Genomic DNA, 12,567 nt, shown 5'->3' with positions numbered 1-12,567 from the left:
TACTTGCCTGTTGATTTCTTAGCCTTAATAGTCTTTAGAGAAAACACAAGTTAACTGCTGAAATAGGTTTAGTCTTCACTAACCTTTTTCAGGTTACCTGGTAGGAGGATAATGTTGCTTTGCTTCATCTCCACTGATGTCCTAGCAATCTGATTGCTATTTCTGTTCTATCACTGACCTCCTGGGTTGAGTTGGCTCATTGTCCTCTATTTGGTTGAGTGTATGATTAGCTGCTATCTTCTGCTAGAATCTCCAAACTTCCATCTTTATCTTGCATACCTTGTTATTTTATATAAATATAGTAGCAGTCTAGAAGCAGCACCAGAAGATTCAAATGCAGAATAATGGGACTCAGTATAAGGAAGGCATCTCTTAATAGTACCAACCAACAGTAAACGTGACTACCTTTTATTTTTATTATCTATCTATCTATCTATCTATCCATTCATTCATTCATTCATTCATTTATTTATTTATTTATTTATTTATTTATTTATTTATTTATTTATTTTACGTGACTACCTTTTAAAAAGGTACATAACTTACTTAGCACTGGACCTGTTCAAGGAGGACCCAGATGGTCTCCTGTAGAAAGATCTCCCATACTCAGTCAGGGATTATTAGACTCAGTGACTTCTAAGGTTCTTTCTACCTCTGATTTTCCAATTTAAAATTCCTTGTAGTGGGATGCCTGGGTGGCTCAGCGGTTAAGTGTCTGCCTTCAGCTCAGGGTGTGATCCTGGAGTCCTGGGATGAGTTCCACGTGGGCTCCCTCCTCCAGGGAGCCTACTTCTCCCTCTGCCTGTGTCTCTGCCTCTCTCTGTGTCTCTCATGAATAAATAAATAAAATCTTAAAAAAAAATTCCTTGTAGTGTTTACCTTTATTCTCTAATCAATCTCAGAAATATTTCAACTTGCTTTTCTCAGACTTTTAAAAACTTAACTTCTGCTTTTTTCAAATACATGAACGTGGACAGTGTCTTTTTTTGTAAAAGGAAACAGCATTTTTGCAAGACAGACCGGATGGAAAGAAACTTTTCTTGCAGAACATTCTGAGAGCAGAGGTTGATTGAGTAAGCCCTTATTTTGATCTGATAGTTCCTTAAAATGTTCATACACACAGAAGTTCAAAGTTACTGTTTATTGTTATTTTGGAATAGAGAAGTAAGTGAATTTTCTTTTGTGTAGAGGAAAATAGGCTGGTAAACATACCTCTCAACAGCCTTACTTAATTTCTCCAAGATGGCATTTCTATGTATTCTTTGTAGTGAATTGGGGTGAAAGAGACATGATGAGTGGAATGAGGTAACTAGCTTAGAATTGTTCTTCATATAATCATTGCTTCTTCATCCCTTTGACTCCCAAATTTCATGTTGGAGTTAATGACAGGCCGAGCCAAATAACCTGTTTCAAACCAGAGTTTGTTGACTTAGCTTCTTCCTCATGTGTCTTTCACATTCATACCAGTTTTCAGTGCCAGTCACAGGGTCCATAAACTGAATTTGATTTAGTTCTTTAGGTTCATCAAGACCTAACATCTTCATAAATTGATTATCTCATGTTGCATTTTCAGAGCCATTGAACATCAAGCAGGAAGGGATTCCCCAAATTACCTACAAATCAGCTAGTAGAACTGTGGTAGTAGAAGTGACTTGGGGCTTGTGGTTTGCCCACCTGCTGGCCATCCCTGAGAGGTAGTCATCCAGCCTCTGCTTGAACACCTGCACTCACTGGATTCTCCCATTTCTGGAGAGGCTGCATTTGTTTTCACACAGCCTTAATTGTTACAGATTTCTTCCTCAGAGTGTGCTAAGGTTAACTTCTACTCAGTGGTGCTAGTTCTGCCTTTGGAGCCTCACCAAAGTAACCTAATCCCTTTTCTGTGTGGTAGCTTCACCTTTAAGGTGTTTGAAAACATCTTCTCCCTTCATTTTGCAAAACAGGAAAAAACGTATACCTTTATCTTATTGATGACTTCACTTTACAAATATTGATTTTTGGATGTACCATTTGCAAGCATCCTGCTAAGTATTTGAGATAAATGATGAAGGAGTATGGTCCTTGCCTTCTAGAGCCCAGTCTATTTAGGGCAAGAGAGGCTTGTAAGCAACTAGCTATAATAAGATACTAAGTATTAGAAGAGCAAAGCGTACTCTGACAATTAGCCATGAAGGTCAAGATTTATTCCATTTGAGGGCTTCACAGAGGAGGTAACATTGATTTGATGTTTGTGAAGCAGGAAATGGGGAGAAGGCCATTCCAGGTAGGAAGAATGGCATAGGCAAACAGGTGTGAGGTGAGTACATGGCAAATTTCAGAATGATGATTTGCTCAACATACGTAAAGCACAAGCTCCTAAACGGCTTTATAAATCATGTTAAGGAATTTCTGCCTTTCCTGCAGCCAATAAGGAGTCATGGATGGCTGTGTTGTTTTTAAAATACCTGTACTGTTTTTTTCTTATTATAAAAGTAATACAAGCTCATTGCAAATAATCCAGTGATTATCTATAAAAATATAGAGAAGAAAATAGATGTTTCACAACCCTACTACCCAGAAATGTAATAGCTTTTGTTATTTTACATATGTTCCTCTAGACATTTTTTCTGTGCATATGTATATATTTATTCACACTCTTCAACAAAAATGGAATTGTTCTGCATATACAGTTTTTTTTAGAGCTTTTATTTATTTGAGAGAGAATGTGTGTGAAAGAGAGAGCATAAACAGGGGGGAGGGGCAGAGGGAGAAACAGACTCCCCACTGAGTAGGGAACTCTATTCCAATTCTGGACTCCATCCCAGGATCCTGGGATCATGATCTGAGCCGAAGGCAGACACTTAACCGACTGAGCCACCAGGTGCCCTGCATATACTGTTATAAAACTGGATTTTAAAATTAGAATAACATGGGGGCGTGCCTGGCTGGCTCAGTTGATGGAGCATGCAACTCTTGATGTGGGGGTTTTAGGTTTGAGCCCTATGTTGGGTGTAGAGATTACTTTAAAATCTTTTATGTTGCAGTTAAGATATTTTCATTAATACAATCAGGATATAGAACATTTCCATTGGGGAAAGCTGGGGAAAGGGTACACAAGATCTCTGTATTATTTCTCACAACTGCATGTGAGTCTACAATTTTCTTTAAAAAATTAGCTAACATAAAAAAATAAAAATCCTTTTAAAAATTAGCATAACATGGAAATATTTATTCTGCTATATTTATATAATCTGTCATTTCTAATTTTATTAAATCATTCTTAATATATTAATGTTTTTAATATATTTCTTTGGCTTCTTGACCTCTTGTTTCCCTGATGAATTCTTACCTGTTCTTTCTCTGTTGAATTGAGTGGGTTTGGAGGGGGGAGTCAAAGGATTTACTTATTTTTAAATAATTTTTAAATAAATTTTGCCTCTGTGAGGAACTGTGCTGTGCCCTGGGAACATGACAGTGAACATCACAGGTCTGCTGTCTCTTGTGGCACTCACAGTTTAGTGGGAAAGATGTGTTAAAACATCACACAAAAATGATAAAGTGTGGTACGATTTAGGAAAAAGTAAAAGATAAATGAAAGTTTGTAACCTTTAATAAGTCCTATCTCATACTGATTTACATCAAATCATGTACAGATCAAATGGTATGATATTTGAGATTTGCTTCAAAATGTTCCAAGGTTGGGAGAAGGGAAAGTGTGTGGGAGTAGAGCTGAAAAACCATTGGCCAGAGGTTGATAATTGCAGAAGGTGGTGGTGAATTATACTCTGCTTTTGTGTGTTTGAAATTTTCCATAATAAAATGCAAAAACTAGAGAAAAAGATGGAAGAGAGATTATCGTCTGGTTTAGATTGGGGGGGCCAAGGAAAGGTTCCTTTGAAGAAGAAACTTTTCAGCTGAGACCTTGATACACATAGGAGTCCACCAGGCCACTAGTGGTGGATGGTGGTTGGGGAAGGAGATTTTTAGGCAGTGGGGTCAGTGTGTACAAAGGCCAAAGCCCTAAGTAAGGAACATGTTGGTGCTTTGAGGAAATGAAAGAAGACTGGTGTTAGAGAGGCTGGGGAAGTGGGCATGGGCCAGATCACTTAGATTTTGGAGACTGTGTTAAGGATTTTATTCTTTAACCCAACATGATAGGAAGAAGCCTTTCACAGAAAGGTTTGGGCAGCCGAATGACAAGATCGCTTGTGCCTCCCTAAGAGTTCAAGCTGACTGTTTTGTGGAGAATGGTTTTGGTTTAGGGCTAGAGGGACAGAGAACATAAAAGTGAAAGTGGAGAGACATCAGGAGGTTATTGCACAAGTCTAGATCTGGAGACTTCATATTAGAGAAATAGGGTTGCTGATGGAGAGGAGGGATACTGAACTGAGATATTTCAGTCTTGGTGATGATGTAGATATTGGGGCTGAAAGAGAAAGCTATACATTTCTGACCGATACAGATAAATGGGTGAAGGTGTAATTGACTAAGATCCTGAGAAGGATGGAAGAAGAGCAAGTTTTGTGGCAAGAGATTGAGAGCTCAGTTTGGAATATGCCATTCAGAAAATTCCCACCAGTCTTCATTTTCATATCTCTATATGAGTCCTGTGTAAGGTTTATATTCGGGCTTCCGATCTGTATAGATTTGAGTTTTAGAAAGATTATTCTGGTAGGAGGCTGGAGACCAGTTAGTCCATGAGCTCTTTGAATCAGGGGATCTCATCTCTACTGTCCCTGCCTCTGTATCCCTAGGACCTACGCAGGGCAAAGTGTTTGGCACATAGTAGGTACTCAGTAAATAATGTTCAAGGAATGAGTACTTACAGATGAGATAGATTTAAGTAGAGATTGATAGATTTGGGGAGTTTCAACAGGGCTTGGATGTAAGGTGTGTGTGTGTGTGTGTGTGTGTTTCTGGCAAGTCTCAGTAAATGTAGCCTTTGATTTATCAGTGTGTCTTTCTTTTGCTCAATATTTATTTGTTTAGAACTCTATAGGTTAGAGATCAGGAAGCTGTAATTATTATAATAGTAGTTTCAAGCTATCTGTTACTCTAGTTTTCTTCTCTCTATTGACCTCTCAAGCCTAGAACCCTTTAAAGCTAACAGCTCTGGTGGTGGGGGAAGTTGTAGCAGCAAAGGAAATGTACAGCAGGGCAGCAGTAGTTGGTATGTAGAAGTGGTCCAGTAGTTGAATGTAAATAGGATTTATTTACATGCTTTCCATTTTACAAATGGAAACATAAGCCCTAGAGAGACTTGTCAGAACACATGCAACTAGTCAGTGTAAGCCCAGATTTCCCTGATCCTGGGCTGGTACTTACTACAGCCAGATTCTTGACAGATCAGCCAAATCCAAATACTTAAAATTTTTTCAGTTTGCTTATTGCAGAGTGATTATATGTTAGTTTTAACATTACTTAATGCTTCTGGAGCCTGCTCTTAGGCACCTGAGGAATATGTTCACTTAACTATGACCTTGTTCTTGTGTTGCGCTAATTGCTACCAGTTTATATCATTTCTCTAGCTTGTTTGCTTTCAAAATAGTTCAGAATATTGCCTCCCAGAGTCTCTTTACATTTTCAGCTTCGAAGGGGTATCTTCTGTATTTCCTCCTCCATTGCCATGACCCATGTGTATTGAACAATTGTTTTATCTTGGCAAACTTACCAGATTTAAGTAGGCTGGCCTTGTTGCAGCAATCCCAGGTACTGTGGAATTCAAGTATGTCAGGTTGACAGTTTGAGGCCTTTGTAGGTTCTGTGAATACCTGTGTGGGCACAAAGGCAGGGTGGGGGAGGACAGCAGAGAAGGGGAATGGGTGGGGCTTTAGGTAGTATATTTTTCAAGGAATATTTTCAGGCAAATAAAGGAATCTGCTTATAAAATTTAATGGTTTTTAGAAGATTTGAAATTGGATCCAGGGTAATTTTTTTCTTTCAGATAGATAGTCAATTTTGGTTCAGACATTTTAGAACTGGAATTCATATTCCTGTCTAAAAAGAAGTATTCTGTGGTGTTGCATAGACTGTTGGCATATGCATATTAATGAGCTAACTAGCCTTTACAGGGAAGATGATGAATGGGAAACGGGTTCTGGAAATCTCATTCTACAGCATATCATTACATGTAGCTCTCTTATATTATCGTCCCTCTGTATTCTGTGAGGGACACATTTTATAGATGAGGAAACTAACAAAAAGTTTTAGTAGCTCTCTGAAGGTCACACAGCTAATTATTGATGGAACTGACATTCAAACCTAAGCTTTTTCTGGCTGCAAAAATTGTACTTTTAATAATGACACTGTTTTCCCACACTTTCAGCTATATAAAGTAACTTTTATCTTTTGCGTTTTCCTCTTCTCCTATTTCATAATCTTTTATGGAGCGTGCAGTTATTGACTAATCAATCTAGTAGCTTAAAACTAGAGGAGGCTGAGTGTCTGAGCTAGAACTGTCACTATTTCACTGGGAAGATGTGGACAGATGGATGTGGGAGGGGAGCAGAGGAGTTTCGTAATAATGAAACTATTATTGCCTGCATTTCTTTTTTTTTAATATTTTTTTATTTATTTATTTATTTATTTATTTATTTATTTATTTATTTATTTGAGACTTGTGTGCACGAGAGAGGCAGAGACAAGAGACATAGGTAGAGGGAGAAACTCTCCTGTGGGGAGTGTGATGCGGGACTGGATCCCAGGATTCAGGGATCATGACCTGAGCGAAAGGCAGATGCTCAACCACTGAGCCACCCAGGCATTCCTATTGCCTGCATTTCTGTACTGAGGCCTTGTTTGTGGCTCCAGAGTATCAGTTCTTGGTTTTGTATTCCTCAGAGGGCAAAGGGACTTTACATACTCTGTAATGGGAGCTGGAGAAATTCCACAGCTGTGACAGTGACTTAGATGATTGGAAATCACCTTCTCTGGACTTAGGGCCTGGAAGCAAACAGCGTAACATTCTACAGCCAACTCTTAGTTAGCGTGCCTTCTGATTGTATTAGCAAACAAATATATTTTAACTATCTCGTCATGAGTTCTAGAATCTAGACAAAGAGAAAATGGTAAAGAAACATGAAATACTAACTTTTGGTCCATTTTTAATTCTATATAACGTAAATCTTCTGCGTATCCCTTTATGAAAACTGTAGCACATAGACACACAACACCATAAGAAACCTCATTCATATCCGTTTAGGCTTTTCATTTTGTTTCTATATAGCTCCCTACCACTGAAAGATGTGTGTTAATCATTTGTGTGTATTAACTATATGGCAGATCTATGCCAATCTATATAGGGATTTCAAGGGACTGAAAGTCTTTTTATTTTATTTTATATTTATTTTTATTTATTTATTTATTTATTTATTTATCTGAAAGTCTTTTTAGAAGATAAATCTGAGCCTATCAAGATAGTAGCAATAAGAAGGTATTTGGATAAAATTTCAGGCAGAGATCACCACCTGGTGGTTATAGGGAGAATTTGAGCTTTCTGTATTCATTGTATTTGCATAATACCAGAATGATATAAAAAATTACATTATTTATAATAATCATGAATTCATATTTCTAAGAATGATTTTATGCCATACAATTCTAGCATTGCTTCATTAAAATGGTTGTCAAAACCTGCAGACCAACTAAGTGATTGTGTCTGGCAGAACTGAAGTCTGGTGCCCTTGGCTCCTGCAACAGGTCCTATTTATCTCTGTAAAAAATCAGTTGGTGTCTTTTCACTCTTTATTACAACCTCTAATTTTGATACCATACTTATTTTATGTGGTAAATTTCTGCCTAGTGGAATGATAGAGAAAGAAATATTAGTGATTTTTCAGTATTTTTTGGCAGGTATCATATAAAAGCAAGTTGTTTTTTTCCTGTATAAAAATTATGAAGAGAAGTTTGATAATTTTCCAGAGTGATTATTAGAATGAGCAAAGTTGTCAAGGGATGGGAGATTACATAACAGTTTTTTATTAAAATATATATTTGAGATTTCTTTTTTATTTGCAATAGGCATCTTTGTTATTTGACAATCTTGAATTGAGATAATTCTGTAGTTGGGTAAAGTAGGGACACCAGCTCAAGGGGAGAGGATCTTATTAAGTTAATCAGGATGCATATTTTATAGGCCAGGCGGGGAGGGGAAGATAAACAAAGTTTTAAATTTCAGGCTGAGACTTGGGCTGGCATGGCAAAGCCATGTATCTTTTTTTCCGGGTAGGAAAACTGAATCCAGGCCCCAGCACCACTGAAAAGTTTCCTGAGAGAAGGCTATTCATGCAAGATACTAAATAGAATGTGACATGACTTTGCACTGTTCTTCTGGGATTTTTAAAAATATAAATAACAGTATTATAACATCTGCCTTTTAGCAGTCATATTATCAGACACTGTAAAAAGCTGCTCCATACACATATGCCCACATATTGTATAATTCCACTTTCATGAAATATCCCAGATTGTCAAATCTATAGAGACAGAGACATGTGTTTGTCAGGGGCCTGGTGGGGAGGAGTTGAAAGGAAATGGGGAGTGCCTTGTATTAGGTTTGCAATTTCTTTTTGGAGTGATAAAAATGTTTTGGAATTAAATAGTGGTAATGATTGCACAAATCTGTGAATATACTGAAAAGCCACTGTACGGTCTATTCCCTTAAATTTAAACTAAACCTTAAAAGAAAAAAAAAGTGCTGATCCATGGAGGAATGAACAAATCCAATAAAAAAGGTGAATGTGGTAACCGTTCTCTCATTTATGTTCTAGCAGAATGACTGCCTGATAATCTAAATATACCAGCTTGGGTCTTGAATGTTGTTTTAATTTGTATTTTATTGCCCTGTTCCTGACCTTCACAGGGCCACGATGGGCCTCCTGGAACATTGGTGTGTTCATCTGCATTCGATGTGCTGGAATCCACAGAAATCTGGGGGTGCACATTTCCAGGGTAAAATCAGTAAACCTTGACCAGTGGACTCAAGAACAAATTCAGGTACTTACATAGCCCAGCAGTGAGTCAGCTGCTTCTATTTCCATGTAAGAGTAGTTCCATATGAATTTTCAGTCAAATTGGGCACAAAGATGAAGATAAAGGAAAAATTTAGTTGTGAAACACTTATGTCAGGTTTTTATACCTTAATAGAGAATTTTTTTCCTTTTTCTATTTAAGATATGAGTTTATTCCACCCATATTTTACCTTCTTCAGAACACAAAGTCTGTGGTCTAGGACTCCGTGAATATACCCCCAATGTCTAAAGGGGATCTTTGGATTATTTTCTAAGGCCCCTGGCATTTGCAGATCTAACATTTGTAGTTTTAGATAGTCACACACAAATCCTCCAACTTACAGACATAATATTTTATTGCTAAAACGTGTATGTGAATCTTGCATGCTGTTAGGTTGGTGGGCTGGGAGTAAGACACGTAAGTTAGTCTAGCGGACTTAAGATCTGCACCTCTACATGGCTTCATTTTTCTCTATTCTCTTCCTGCATAGAAACTTTTAGAAGTAATTAAAACTTTTTTTTTCTTTTTTGAGAAGTGGGGATGGGAGAAAGGGTCCAAAGAAAACAGTTGCTAAAGTTGGTGATAGAAATAAGAGGTTATTCTTAGCTAGAAAATGGCTTTAGAAATTAAATTACATTAGGCTGCTTTTATAGATTCACTAAAAGTCTAAAAGATTAGTTATATTTTTCAGTTATACTTTATCTTATGAAGGAATTTACATGCCATGGAGGTATTTGGGAATTTGAAAATTTAAAAACCTTGGGATTTGCCCCTCACAAGTGTTAAGGAGTCTATTTCAAAGGCCAAATGGGAAACACATTTATTGGTAATAAAGCTGAATAGTTTAATTAATAGTATAAACTCAAAATTGTAGTTATTGCTCAATTATTGCCTGCCTGATTAGGTACTGATTATTGCCTATCAAGTAGACATTTTAATTGGTAGTTATGTGTCTTGGGGTTTGAAATGGGGTCTTGAATTATTACTGAATTAAATGTATCCTGTCAGACAAATTTTTCAATAAAAAGAACTAAGGTGGAGGGGGCAGGAAGGACAACCATGAGGGCAAATGATTGGTAATAGAGACCATCGTGGGCTAGAAATCAGAGTATGCACATAGATCTTGGTTCTGCCACTGTCAGGTTGGTTCTTCAGTTATAAAATGCTGCAGTTGGGCGAGAAACTTTTCAAGTCTTTCCTCACCTGACGTTCCATGTTTCCACATCTCTCTGATTGCAGTGCATGCAAGAGATGGGGAATGGAAAGGCAAACCGACTTTATGAAGCCTACCTTCCTGAGACTTTTCGCCGACCTCAAATAGACCCGTATCTTTTTTGGAGCAAGTTAGAAGGCTGAGTGGTATTTTGGTGTTTTGGGAGAGTCACACAAGACTCAAGCCCCTTGATCTGCCTGGGCCCTCTCTATGTGGTTTAGTCAAAGTCTTGCTTTTCCCTTTCCTGCCACCAACACATACAAAAAGTATACTTTCTAATGTCGGAATAGTGCTGTCACACGAGGAAGACTCGCTCAGGAATTAAGACTGTAGTGGTTCACTGTGAATTCTCCCATAAAGTGACATCTCTGATAGTTTTTGGATCTTTGAAACTATTGTGTGTTAAAAGAATAGATTACTGTGCTGTATTGAATCAGCAAAACTACCATTCACTTTTTAATGCCTTTTCTATGTTCTGTGTGAAAGAATGAACTATTATTGACTAGTTAGTAACTTTCTTCCCTCATCCTTTCAACAGGGGATAGCGCCCTACTCACAAAACCAAACCTCCTAAAGGCAGTGCTTCTCTAAATGTGGTTTATAGACTGTCTTGTTAGAGTTTGCTTTTTTGTTGGGTGCAGGTGGAACCTGTTAAAATGCAGATTTGGGACCCTGCAGAAGACACACCAATCAGAATCTGGTAGCGGGGCACAAGGGTTTATAGTTTTAAGGGGTACTCAAGTGCATTTATTTAAGGCCTGTTGACCTAAAGACTTTAAAATAGATAATTTCCTGCTTTACCTGTATTCTAGAAGAGCCACAGGTTCCTCTTATGTCATTATGAAGACTAATCCCATTTGCTGCTGTGATTATCCTGAAGGAAACTCATAGGAAGTAGTGATTCCCTGCAGTAACCATGAAGGAGGCATTTTAAAGTTTTGGTCAGGGAACTGCATGTGAAGAAATACAGGAGCCATATGGAGAAACCAGCCAGGAGGGAGAGAGAGAACAACATTCCATTGAATACAGATCGACCTGTGATAGTCATACTGTGGGAAAGATTTGTTTGATTTACCCTTAATAAGCTTTTTCCAGAGCTGTCGAGGGATTTATTCGGGATAAATATGAGAAGAAGAAATACATGGACCGAAGTTTGGACATCAATGCCTTTAGGGTTGGTTATAAATCTTTCAAGCTTTGCTCAAAATGAGTAATTTGCTTTACATCAGGCCAGGGAAGAATTTGAGAAGTGCTACCAAAATACTCCAAAAACATTAAAAAAAAAAAAAAGTAGAAAGAAAGCCAGTTACTGAATCAAGACTACAAGATATCATGGAACAGACTTTCATGTCAGGGATGGAGAGGGAAAACCATCAGTGAGTTCTTTGCCTTGGTTTGTATTTAGGTTTAGTGATTCCCAGTTCCAGATTATTTCTTCAAATGGACACGTTGGCCATACTAGATCAAACAGTAATATGTGTGTATGTATGTGTATAAATGTGTGTGTATATATGTATTTTTATCTGTAAATGAAGTCTACAAAATTAACTAAATCATCAGAGTTTTCTTCAGTTTGACCAGCATATATTTCCAGTGTGTTGATGGACTAATTGCCAATGGGACCCTATTCCTGAGAAGGGTTTTAAAAGGGGACTACCACTTTCCATCTTAGGCATGTGGTTAGAATCTGAAATACAGAGTCTGGTAACTAGGACAAGTATAATATACAGGAGGAAATACAAATTATTCCTGGAAGAAGAAAAGGTGCCTGGCTAATGACAACTAAAGAGTTGCCAATATGACGACCTAAGAAAGCCTTTAGTAAGATTCTACAGTAAATTTGCTTAGGAATAATTGACTATTTCTTTAGCTTTAAAAGTACAGAGAGTATAGGATTATCCAGTTCTAGCAAGTCTTATCTACCTACCTACCTACTACCTATTTATCTATCAATCATCTATCTTGTTTTGTATTTTAACAGAGGATATACAGGCCTCTAAGTCCTTCCAGGTAACTTAAAGTCAAACTAATTGGAATCTGCTCCAGATTGATCTTTAGGCTGTGAAAAGGGGCATCAACTGGTAGGTGAGTTTCAATGTAGGCAAGTAGGTGCAAGGTAGTACATTTAGTTAGGTAAAGATAATTCCTTCCCAACTTAGTGTGAAGGACTCTTACTTCATAGTCATCCAGAAAAGGGACGTGGAATTTGTCATAACTGTTCTGTGAAATAATCAACCCAGTGTACAGCCACAGCTTGGATGGCATCATCAGAAAAGTTTGGAACCAAAGCACACACATTTCCTTTGCTTTGTAGAAAACTGTGATCTGTTTGCTTAGCTTTTGTTCATTGTACCAAAAGATATGAA

The 12,567-nt window shown here is 37.6% G+C and overlaps 1 protein-coding gene across 7 annotated transcripts in view; it reads left to right on the top strand.

Moving 5' to 3' along the window:
• The window catches only part of SMAP2 (small ArfGAP2), a 47,231-nt gene that overhangs the window by 21,631 nt on the left and 13,033 nt on the right, over window positions 1-12,567 (top strand). For 6 of the 7 annotated variants that reach the window (XM_025419775.3, XM_025419779.3, XM_025419780.3 and 3 more), the window contains 3 exons: window positions 8,840-8,973; window positions 10,228-10,313; window positions 11,297-11,375. In XM_025419775.3, the coding sequence (XP_025275560.1) occupies window positions 8,840-8,973; window positions 10,228-10,313; window positions 11,297-11,375 (299 nt within the window). The remainder of the gene's footprint in view (window positions 1-8,839; window positions 8,974-10,227; window positions 10,314-11,296; window positions 11,376-12,567) is intronic. The other variant, XM_025419777.3, reaches the window with a different exon arrangement.

Source organism: Canis lupus, chromosome 15 (genome assembly GCF_003254725.2).
Source record: "Canis lupus dingo isolate Sandy chromosome 15, ASM325472v2, whole genome shotgun sequence".
NCBI lineage: Eukaryota > Metazoa > Chordata > Mammalia > Carnivora > Canidae > Canis > Canis lupus.
This window is presented reverse-complemented; position numbering and strand designations above follow the sequence as displayed.